This window comes from Scleropages formosus, chromosome 17 (assembly GCF_900964775.1).
Source record: "Scleropages formosus chromosome 17, fSclFor1.1, whole genome shotgun sequence".
Taxonomy (NCBI): domain Eukaryota; kingdom Metazoa; phylum Chordata; class Actinopteri; order Osteoglossiformes; family Osteoglossidae; genus Scleropages; species Scleropages formosus.
In genome coordinates this window covers 7538154-7550759 of record NC_041822.1, presented here as the reverse complement: position 1 = coordinate 7550759, position 12606 = coordinate 7538154, and the positions used below count along the sequence as shown (strand labels likewise).

At 39.4% G+C, this 12606-nt stretch overlaps 1 protein-coding gene across 2 annotated transcripts in view; it reads right to left on the bottom strand.

Annotated features, from left to right (window-relative positions):
• The window catches only part of bmp2k (BMP2 inducible kinase), a 39727-nt gene that overhangs the window by 13715 nt on the left and 13406 nt on the right, over positions 1–12606 (bottom strand). For both annotated transcript variants that reach the window (XM_018759271.2, XM_018759272.2), the window contains exons 2-11: positions 7885–8003; positions 6298–6403; positions 5689–5831; positions 3864–3985; positions 3390–3471; positions 2421–2553; positions 1690–1793; positions 1464–1543; positions 1085–1233; positions 644–813 (exon numbers count right to left, since the gene is read on the bottom strand). In XM_018759271.2, the coding sequence (XP_018614787.1) occupies positions 644–813; positions 1085–1233; positions 1464–1543; positions 1690–1793; positions 2421–2553; positions 3390–3471; positions 3864–3985; positions 5689–5831; positions 6298–6403; positions 7885–8003 (1208 nt within the window). The remainder of the gene's footprint in view (positions 1–643; positions 814–1084; positions 1234–1463; positions 1544–1689; positions 1794–2420; positions 2554–3389; positions 3472–3863; positions 3986–5688; positions 5832–6297; positions 6404–7884; positions 8004–12606) is intronic.

The following is a 12606-nucleotide window of genomic DNA, read 5'->3' as shown; positions in this document are numbered from 1 at the left end:
GAGGGAACCATAAAAATATATTCTTTCACAAAACTACAATAAACTCATCCTATTAGAAATTCATAAATTATATTCAATAAATTATTTATTGGTCAATCACAAAACTAATAAGATCAAATGTTAAACATGTTCATTTTTCTAATACTCTTCAAGAAATTAATAGACTAGTTTTGAGAGACTGTTTCAGGTCAGATTACATTTTAAAAGTTCCAAGGCTTCCAAACAAAAAATAAAGATAACATGCACTTTACTTCTGCAGACACTCCATCATCCCACACTTATGTTATTTAGCAGACGCTTTTCTCAAAAGCAACTTCCAATGAACTCTGTGTAGTGTTACCAGCCCACACACCTTATTCACCACAGTGACTTACACTGCTAGATACACTACTTACACTGGGTCACTCATCCATACATCAGTGGAACACACTCTCTGTCACTCACACGCTATGTGGGAACCTGAACAGCATGTCTTTGGACTGTGGGAGGAAACCCACGCAGACATGGGGAGAACATACAAACTCCACAAAGACTGAGAGGGGATCAAACTCACATGCTCTCGCACCACCAAGGCGCTGAGAGACAGCAGCACTACTCGCTGTGCCACCCACACAAATTTCAACTGGAAACAGACTGTGCTCACCTGCAGGTACTGAAGCTGCTGCTGATTTGGTTGTGGTGGCTGCGGATGGAGATGCTGCTGCTGCAACTGTTGAAGCCTCAGGTCTCCTGGCTGTATCTGCTGAAGGATGCGATGCTGTTGACTACTGGCCTGTGTCTGTGCAACTGGCTGCTCATTCCCAGCAGCTGGTCCTAAGGAGGTAAACAAAAAAGATCTCTGAATCACAATACAGAGCCTCACTGCACTGAGATCAAAAACTTCATTAACACCAAATGAATGACTTCAGATGGCCATACCAAAAAGCATAACATATTAAACTTGTTTATGGCTGTTTATGACAACAGCCTATTTCCAACACTGTTTAAATGGCTGACAGGCAACCTGAGGAGCTGGAGTGGGAACACAAAGATATTCCCTCTCACTTTGCTAGAAAAGGGTTTTGCGACCACAGCCACCTCTCACCTTTTTGTCCATTGCTAACTGTTTCAGAAGGAACATTCATTTTCACAGGAGTTACAGAGTTGTGAATGGGCAGAACATTAGAGTTTGCAGCCTTTGGTCTCTGTCGTGGGGCGATTGATGTTTCTGTTGGTCCAACTGAGTCAGTTATCCTGCAATTACAATTATGGAATGTAAGCGTTAAGGTACCCCAGAATTACACTGCCTGCGGCCTAAGTAAAAATTTCAAAAAATATTTGATCTAAATGTACACTTGTGAATATAAACAAACCTATTTCCAATTAAGTCTTGAAAAAGGGAAGAAACAATGTAAGAAATTATGTAAGAACTTAGGTCTTCTACACATATACAGTATGTAGACACACCCTTGCCAAACCCCTACCTGGCTTTAGTCATACTTTTCTTAGCAGCAACTTCACTGGCAGTAAGAGGCTCCGGAAGCGATGTGGGCAGGGAAGAATTCTTCACCAGGCAGAAAAACACAAAAACAGCACTGACACCTCATTTTACAATGAAGTTCATTCACTTCTTTCCACATGATTTTGGAATAAACCACCCACTGAAAAGGCAGTCACATGAATGAACAGGGATGTAGGAGTAAAACTTACAAAGAGGTTTGGCACAGGACACTCTTTTCCAGCCAACTTGAAGGCAAAGTAGGAGACCTGGTAAATGTCAGGTCTCTTTTCTAAGTCGGGCTCAAGCATGTATCCTTTTCAGACAAAAACAGCATAAAAGTTAGAATTACATGCAAATCATTGACTTGTTTACAAACTAAATGAAAGTACAAACAAAAACTGAGCAACTGATACATTGTCTTTGGATATGTTTTGATCTATTTGTCAAAAACAGTTTTGCTTCTATGTAAGTTCTCTAAAAGTTAATCATTCTGTGATACCAGGGGTACTTGCTTCAATATTAATATGAAGCAAAAACGTATTGTGCATACCAAAGTAATGAGTAGCAGGGACATATTACACACAAGTAACCGAAAGTCATTAACCTGGACCAATGTGACATTTACTGACAGTATTAAACTTTTCACCTTTTTGCTTGGAGCCTTAGCTTCTGATTGACATATATATATATATATATGAAACAAGGTATATGAGAGGGGCCATAAAGCAGGAACAATCTGTATTGTTTCTTGGTAGATGTACAATTCAATCTTTGCCACTTGAGGGTGCTACTGCATAAGCCTCACTGACTACTCCACAGCAAGCTGCGGTCAATTAAAAACCCAAAATATACCACATTGTTCTGTACTGAATTAGGTTTTTGAATCTTTAAAACGTTTAAAATAACATTAATGATTTTTTCAGAAACAAAAACTACTTACTGATTAAGCAGTGCAACTTGGAGGAGTATTTGGAATTATCTGGAATAATAAAGTTTCCATCACATATGGCAACTTGACTCTCCCCAAATGGAAGCGAGAAGAAACACAGCTTGTACAACAAGCATCCAAGTGCCTGAAAAACAAAGAGTTCCATATTTTGAATCTCAAAAAGTACTCTGGTCCTTCAGAGCACAAGCAGTATAAGTATGCCTAACAAACACACGTTTACAAGCTTTGATCCCCCACAAACATTATTTTTGCAGTTGTTGGAAATGGCTCAGGAAGTGTGTTCACTCTCTTCTGTCTGGTGGGAGACTTAAGGAAGCGGGGGGGTGGGTTTGGGGAGGAGGAGGACCTACAACGATTCATAGGAAGTTTCTGACAGACTCAGGGTTCAGGCGAGAGCAGAATGCGTTTTCCCCTTTGCCTCCACGCTGCCAGGGTGACGGCACAATGCAAACAAAGCTGAAAGGACACGCTATTAGCTTCAGAGGACATGAACGAGAGAAGGGGAAGTATGCTTGTGGAGGCCCCCGCTTCCCTTCTCATGGCTGAGCAAGGCAGGAAACAACCTTTGTGCATTTTACTCTGCCTTCTTGAGCAGATGCCACAAATGCTGCTCTCACAGCACCCAGAGGCATCTTATTACAGCCATCAGAACCATTATACACTCTGATCATTACACATTTTACTAAGAGTCCACTGGCCTGAGGTAATACATAAGACTATTCAATTCATGAGTATTGCACCTTTATTTTCATCCTCCGCCACACAGCCTGGTATCACTAAGAATTAAGTAAACAATGAACTATAACATCACCTTACTGCTCTTGGCAGAAGCTAAAACCAGTTTTGCTTATATCCAAATGGCAGGGAGGGCTGTGAGGAGCCAAACCGGCCATACAGGATCTCACTGCAGAAGTCAACACAAACATCAAGTGTCAAGGAGAGAAACTGTGGAGTCTTTACCCAAATATCTGCCTTAGTGGTAATGGCCTTCCCTCCATAAAGATTAACCATCTCAGGGGCGCGGTATGACAGCGTGGTGTACCTGCAAAGGAAGTGGAATGAGCAAAGACTTCATTCATAACAAACGGCAATGTGTGTGGGATGACACAGCGTAACCTGTAAAATATTCTGGAAAATATTTATAGGCATTAAGACCACGTTTTGTCAATTACTTCATGGATTCTGAAAAGTTAATTCTGATCAAATATTAAAGAAAAACAAAAAGTTGCTCTGGAGTAATTCTAAGAGGGAGCTAGGGCTCAATGCACTGAGAAGCACACTCCTCTTCGCTGTAATGTAAGAAGATCGGATTCAAATAAACTCACACTATGAAAACCAAAAACATCAAAAATAGAACAAGTCCAATTACAAAATGGACTCAAGAAAAATAGGGAATATTTCCCCTATTTTGCCTATTAATTCCAACATACTTACTTTTTGATTTCATCTTCTACTGTAGTGACTCCATCTTTGTGCGGAAGCAGCACTTTGTGTGTGGCACTCCCAAAGTCACACAGGACATAGTGTCCCTGGTCATTCAGTAGGATGTTCTCCACCTGGTGGATTTAAGTAGCAGTTTGAAAATGTTTCAGTTCTTACCTATAATGCAAAACAGTACTTACAGAAGACAACCAGTCACTTGCAAAAGGTGAAATAAATCACTGCACCATCATGAATTAAAATGCAAAGCTCTTCAACATTCATGAAAAAAGCAAAATTCAGAAAGTCACCCTGTTACTCAAGTTTCTAAATTTTATTTTTCCTTCATATTTAAGATAGCTGTGTTACCAACCAACCTAGCCTTCATGAGCACTTTTCATTTTAAGTGGTTAAATCAGTAATCACTGTAATCTCTCTCAATAATGAAGCTATCAGTTTGAGGAGGGAGAGGGGGTAAAATTGCCACACTGTGTGGTCTTAGGTGATCACTGACCTAGACCAGTAAGACTGTTCTTAAACAGAGGTCTTGCAGGGCAAAACAATGAACCACCAGATTCCACTGAGGGTAATCACCACCTTTCTGAAAATCTCAGAGTTGGAGAACCTGCTGGACAACAACCCTCTAAGGCAGGAGTAAATTAGTCTTAACTATTAACATACCCCAATAAAACAGCAAACATTAAGTAAAACTTCTGATTTCAGCTACCTGCTGTTTTAATCAACATTTCCTGTACTAATTTGAGAAGCAAACTTAGCAGTATGTTCAGTTTGCTGCAAAGACAGATTAAGATCAGTCACATCAGCATTGTTTGTGTTCTCGCCATTTACAGTATTTCCAGTACCCCAGTGAAGCCAACAACCATTGCTGCTTTAGTGATTTAGCACTGCCAGTAATGCTGCATATTTCTTTTTTGCTACTTTGAGTCTAGTAACCAATGCAGTATGACTACTATTAGTGTTAAAAGTGTGAAAAACTAAAGAAAATTACTATGGAAATGAAAGAAACACTTCAAGCTGAACAGCTGAGAAAATGCTTCTGACAAGAACCATTCAACTACCGGAATAAATTACCATACTACTATATTTGCACTCTGTTTGCCAACAAGAGTAAAAAGACATCTGAGCAAATCAAACTACAAACAGATCCCCAGTTCCTGTCATGTTCATAAATCGAGGATTTACCATCGTTTTAATCTGTACTTGAGACAAATAAGCAAGTGAGACAGCCCCCGTACGATAATTCTCACATGCTTTCAGTGTGACTCCACTGTTTATGTTGTGCAAAGCAGTTTCATGGAATAAAGCCTGACAAATATGGCAAATTCCTTAGTTTATGTAATAGTGGTTTCTATTAATAACAGTAGGAGCAATAACTGCGATGTTAAATTATGGTGGAGGTCAAGATCTCTAGTAAGGGAGAAACTGAAAAACTGAACAGCAGCAAAAGATTAAATTTAGTTTGCATTTCTACCATTTAATTCCCAGGTTTCATACAAAAGATGAACCCAAAACAGATTCAGCCTTGCAGGTAACTGCAAGTTTAGTATGTGTGTCAAAATTGTTTCACAATTGCTTATTACAACATCTGGGCTGTGAATCACTTTAAATTCAGCTCTTACTTGCACACTCAGCTGCAAAAAGCCTTGCACCAATGACAGAAATACAAAACCAAGAGTCTGCGGTGTGACTACAGTTCTACTGGTTCCAATATATTGAAAGCAGCACATCCAGCAGAGCATCCTTTTCTTTGGTGCTGCTTTTTTCTCAATAATCTTCTCAAAACTCCTGAATGACTGCTATGGAAATTAATTTTTGGTACCTTTAAGTCTCGATGAATGACTGGGGTTTTGCACTGGTGTAGCCTGGCAACAGCCTCACAGGTATCACAGAAAATGGCCAGGACTTCCACCTCACTGAATCCTGTGTGGAGACGCTGGTTCATCTGTTTAACCACCTGACCAGCTGTAAAAACAGGGGAAAATAGGTAAAGTGCTCTGAAGGATAGAATTAAAACTTCATAAACAGAAAAGGCATGGATAACGCTGAAGTACAGAAAATTAGTGAGGCACTGTATACTATATGTCCATACTACGTAATGATACAGAAAAATGCTCAATATATAGCTGTGCTTTTTGTAATTTCCCAACTTTTTAGAAACACTGATACACTGCATATGAGACTGACAAGCAGTTCTATTCACGCAATATAATTCTATGCTGATAAAGCTGGGCATGTAACCGATGAATTCCTAGTTAAGGAGGTTGAACAGTTCACAACAGCACTACCCCTGGGTCGTAATCAACAGGTAAACAGGAGCTTATTAAGCAGACCGGTGGAACAGAAACATGTGCGCAAAAAGCTCTCCCCCAGGAAAGGTGTTGAGCTTGTAGGAGATGGTGCGAAAAGAATCTGGCATTGCAGTGCTTACCTTTGCAGTACTCCATGAGAATGAGGACCTCCCAGACACTGTCTGCCACCGTAGTAATGATGGAATCCAGGTAGCTTACTATGTTTTTATGATCAGAAAGCTCTTTCTGCAAATAAATAAAATAAATAAATAAAAACACTTCAGCAACGAAATCAAGCTGATTCTCCCACCATTTTATTTTTTGGCTTCTGCTTTTTTCTGGACTTTCCTGTGTTTTGTAGACTCAAATAATTGCCTTCTACTTCAATGGCTTACATGCTCCTGCTTACATTGTTTCTGATATGACAGTCTATTACAAGGGATACATCACTGTTAATAATAAAACAGTTTCCATTCACACCTGTTCGGAGATGTCTAATTGATTTAAATATGCTTAAATATTCTCGGAATAAAACATAACCCGCACAGTGTTGCATTTAAAATGTAAACAGAACCGTGTTTAATGCTTTAAGCTTCACAGGAACAGTATTCTTGCTCTTGTAGTTCATTCAATATTCAAAATATTCTGGGAATGTGACAGGGAAAAAACCTTGCGTTATCATGCTTTACTTTCTTCTTGTTAAAGGACAATTAAAACTAATTTTCACTAAGATAAGCAACACGGATTACTCTTACACACTCTGCAAGGAACTACATTGTTATAATTTACAAGTGAAGTTCCTTCTGTAAATGCAGTATATGGATGACCGAAGCATTTTACATTTTTCCCCTTGTGAATTCTGGAATGTTTGCACTCCTTTTCAGACTGTGTGCTTCTTAAGCAGTGTAATCTTTTGCCCTGGTCTTATATACATGATTATATTTGCCATTTCTTGGTGTACCGTTTGTCACTATGTTGAAACTTAAGCAAAAACAGCTGAACGAGAAATCAACACTATGTCCAACAAAACCAAAAACCTGCTTTATAGGAAGTAAAAAAGTTGATCCTCCAAAAAAACGGTTCATTTGGAAGCAATTGAGAAAAACAATGTCAAAAACTGTCACAAAAAATGGCTCAAGCTGAAAATGGCATTTGATGCTACAAAAAGCCATCTGAAGCAGCATTAAAAGGAAGTATTGAGTAACTCTGGTGCCTTTGCCATTGCTGGAGGTTTCAATACTTTGGAAGCTAAGGAAGTGAAATTAACCAATTCTTAACTTCAACAATTTCAGACACATTTCCTCATACACATCAACTCTTAGTTTCGAGACGAGACAATCCAGTCTAATTAAATACAGCTCATTTTTACAAGCATGCTGTTAAGTGCTTCACCTGACATCTTCTAGATGGAACCAAAAAGCAAGCCTGAAAATACAAAGACAATTACACATTATTCCTAAACTCCTAGTTAGAAGAGGAATGATGAAGAATGTCTTGATCACAGCTGACAGGCAGAAAACTAGCTATTTTGGTTTGTGTGTTTGGTCACTGCTTTGGAGAAACAGCAATGGTGCCTTACAAAGCAACCATGTCTCTCTCAACAGCAGAGTCACACGGTTTATGAGAAGTGTGGGAGGGGAGTACAAGTTGCAGAAGAGGACCAATTACCTGCGTGGCAACTACAAAAGGTGTTGAGAATGCCTTCAGCCTAGTGTGTAAACACTCACCATGATTGTGATTTCCCTCTTGCAGACATTGAGGTCAGGCACGTTATTCACATACATCCTCTTCAGAGCACATCGAACTCCACTGTGGGTGCGAGCAAGGAAAACCACAGAGAACCCCCCTGCAAGGCAGATAAATACATTGTGAGACACCGACAGCTGAATGCAGCTTGTGCTCCACTTGAGGTGGACAACATGTCCAGGGCAGGAGTAACAAGACTGTGCTCTATAGGAACAAGGTTACAAACATTCCAGTGGCTGCACATATCAACTTGAAGACTTCTGCAGAACAGTCAAAGAATCAGCACCCTAATAACTAGAGTCAGAGTGAACTTTGTCATTCCACCGAAACGTTGAGTTGCACGTACAGGAGAACGAAATTGTTTCTCTTTGGACCCCCATGCCACAAAGAACATAAAAGCGCAAAGACCTAATCACTCTCCGTCCCCAGCATGAATACTAAACTCCACCTCAGGCCACTTTCTGGACCCACTAATATGCGGTTCAAAATGAAAAGTAAGTTTTGGCTCCAGGGTGGTCGAACAAGCTCCTCTCGCTATCAGAATTGCTGAATGCTTTTCAACATTTGAGAAGGCTCCTCTTCTGAATCTCCTAATAGCTACACAAATTTGTATAAGTGTGCGTCACACCATCTGTCATGATCACCTTATCCGACTCAATTCAAGGGGCAGCTACTCAAATGATGTGCACCAGAGATCCATGGATAAACTGATTCAATAATTGCATGTCTGTATCTAAAGTTTCTCATCTACTGTGAAATTAAGTTCTGTATTCCCTGAATTGTGCATTGCTTCACAAAAAAAAAAAAGCATCTGCTAAATGAATTGGGGAAAAAAGCTCCAGTAGCTAGGAACAGACCAAACAAGACAGTCAAACTGCAAGCACCTTGAGCACTCTTCAGTCAAACTAGATGGTAAAATATAAACTTTTGAGACCAACAAAATCCAAATACCAGACTGTAAAACATGACATAAATCAAAAAATGTATAAATAGGTGTTTGATATGCGAGCTTGATCTACAAATTTAAAAAATTCAGTGAAATAAAAAAAAAAAAGGAACAAAGCCATATTGTACCATGTAGCAAAGGGGATACAAGAGGATTCAATTTGAATGACCAAAACATGTCAGATCACTCTCTGATATGTGCAAGCAGGGGTCAAACATAAAACGCGGTCTTTTTTTGAAAACTGTTTCATCAGCTTTCTCCAGGCCAGGAGACAGACTATACAGCTAGAACAGAACTGGACCACTGCATCTGCATTTTCACTATCTCAACCCTTCACTCCCAATATGTCCTAGGATGACCAGTGCCTTAAGACTTCATTCTGTGAGCAAAAAAAAAAAAAGTTTCCAGTTTTCAACCTTTGCGTGAACATTCAAAATAGGGAACTGAGATCTTCAGTGTATTTCACTTTGATAATGCAGCAAGGCTCCTTCCCCATATATAACTATTTGACAACTACTTAACCAGGTTTAGAGCAAACTCTTGGATGTGAAAACATTTTGGTGAACATGCATAGTATAAAGTTGCATCTTGCAGACATTTTAATTAGTGTCAGCTTTACACAGACAACCCCAGTTTTTCCCAAGCAAAAAGATGCAAAATGGATTTTCATTTGCAAGTAACACTCATGAACACACCGCACTAACTGAGCTCACCACATCAATTGTCAGGTGACTAATGACATTTTCCAGACACTCACCTAGGATTTCGCTCTCACTTCACATGTCCTCTTGAATAATACAAAGACCCATCTAGAGTATTTTTGACCATTTACTTTCAGTAATTACAATGTGCTTCTCATTTTATTATTTGCAAAGACTTGCATCAGCTCAAGCTTATGGTAGAATTTTTTTTTTTTTTTTTTTTTCTTCTAAAAGTAGCAAACCACTTGCACATGCTTAGCACTTATGCACAGATTGGGTGGGTGATATCGTGCCTAAGTTGCAACTTGACTGTATAGCTATGAGAAAAAAAGTCTTACTCAACCAGCTGAAAGGCTTTGGTGACTCCCAACAACAATTTTATATACAAAGAAACACTGCAACAAATTTCAGAGAACTCTTAGAAGGCAAAGCTAAATAGGCTCAACAAGACAGACTTTCAGTTCATGCTGTAGTGCTCTGTTCGCAGTTGCAGCAAGAGCAGAAGAGCCTGAGTGGTCAAATTTTCTGAGCCATTAATGAGGAGCAGCACCACAGTTGTAACAGCTCTCTCATTAAGGACACGCTGAGTCACAAAGCGGCCCACAGAGAGGGAAAGCACAAAAAAAGCCCCGAGGACAATGGCGCACTTGTTTTGTAACAAACACACACAACCACTCACACAGGTTTGCCTGAGCAGACGACATCTTTAGACAAATGCAGCATGAAAGAGCTTGGATGCAAACACAAAGCATCTCATTTGAGTGTTTCAATCAAGAAGCCAAACACTGACTGAGGCTCCTTAATGCAATTTCTCAAGGGCTCCATATTTACTAGTGAGGTTTAAGAACTGGTCCACCTGGTCCTGGGACAAAGTGTCCATTGCCTTCTGTGTCTTAATTCACCAGGCTTAACTGAATGGTTGCAAAAGACAGTCAAAAAAAATTTGGGTTAATTTGTGCACCTTTCATAAATGCTGAGCAGAGTTAACACTGAGTGGTAAAAGCCCTTTAAAAACAAAGGCACCAGCTTGTCAAATCCAAGCAGTATAGGAAACACTGTGGTGCATAATTCTCATTATCTGCAGGAAAGACGAGACTCGTTTCGCCTTTTCTGTAGATACACATCAAAACAGAGTAAACATGGACCCAACAAGATAAACCAATTGCATAAATCAACTGCAAGTGTTCTGATAATGGAAGGCTACAGACACACACCATTTTACAGAGCCAAACGCTAACTCAGAACATTTAAGACGACAACAAAAGCAGGCAAGAAAAAAAAAAAACCCTCTACTTTTAAGCACTGCAGATACCACTAAGATAAATATCAAATTTAGAAGGACTGTACAACTTCACATTTATAAACAGACTGGGTTATCAAAGAATGGAAATAATTTTTAAAATGAATGTGTGAATTATTCAAGGCCAATCATGTCTGATAATTTGCATAACTGAAAACCAGTAATTCTCTGACTTACTACTAATGAAAGATGAATACCAAACAAATTGCCAACATCTAAACACTTTAAAACCAAATACAGATGACATTTCCATGCTGAACCCACAATCAAACAATGCTCCTACATGCACATTTATATACATGTAGTACAGTACACATTGCGAGATGGATATTTTACAATTTAATTCATTGTGTGAATTTCAGCTCAAGTGTCCCACTCTCCAGCCCACCAAGATGGCAATAACCTAACAAAATAAATACATGCACAAACACGCACTAACCAGTTCAAAGCTACCAGTCTGGTAGCATTTTGGAGGTGATCCAGAAAATTGGTGTAGCGGTTTTGACAAGTAAAACTGTCATAGAGCCATTCTAACAACAAATATGAGTTTTTGAATTTTTTGCTTGACATGGGTTCACTGACCCTTCAACCAGCGCATGAACGACATTCTGAAGTTTCCTGTTGGGGTAGTCAGCGTTGGCCCTTGCAGGCCACTGGATGTGCTGGCTATTGTCCAAGCTGACTTCTTAATTACTCAGCCTTCATTGGAATTTCACCTGAATGCCCAGTTCAAATCACAATAAATGATGCACTGCTTGAGGACTTACTATCACTTAAGCTTAAAATTATATAACAAGGACTGAAAGATGGATGTATTATGCTCCACGAAGAGAAAATAGATCCTTTAAAGCCAACAAAGCCCTGTCAAGGCATTATGTTTACAAATGATGAATTAAAATGTGGCAAGTGGTGATGTGTGGCAAATCAACATTTTAGACAAATTATCAAAATTAATCTTACTTCTGAGGAAAAATCAAGGTTTTGCTCCCTCATCCCCTTTATCTAACGTCAGTTTGTCAAATGTTTGACTTAGTATATCGTATACATTTCTATGCATAAAAACATTAAAGAAACACTTCCGATACACTAAAACATCTTTAATACAGTAATAAATATAATACAATGTAATGATAATAAATGTAATTATAGAGACACAGAAAGAGATAAATGTTACTAATGCCATGATGACCAGAGGACACGGAGGAGGCTAGACCCAAGTGCAGCATCGTTTATCCAGAATCAAAAGGGCTAGATGTGTTCTTCTGGTCAGGGACAGGCGAAGTGAACAGAAGCGAGGATCTGAAATCGTGGTTGAGGAAAAAAGCGGCAGACGTTACCAAAGAGACATGGAGTGGGACTGGGGAATGATGAAGGACAGGACTTGGAAAAGCAAAGCGAGGTAGGTTGTCCAGAGTGAAATTCCACAACTGGGAAGAGCTTGAGAAGTGTCTTTAATAGCCAAGTGCTCCAACTGAAGCTGCTGGTTGAAGGTGCGGGGCATGGTCGTGACAAGAAAAGTATTCATAAGAAAGAGCAAGTACGTGTGTGTGTGTGCGCGCATGTCCAAAACATTAAAGTTCGCTTTTCCAATGTTCGTTGGCATTTCACCTTTTTCCGATCGCTTTATTATCTCCACTTTAGTTTCAATCGTGATTGTTTTCCTTTTCTTGAATGCATCACCATCACTTGAATCACATTTACACTTTGGTGCCATGGTTAGGAGGGTCAAAAATTAAAGCCAAATACAATAACACAA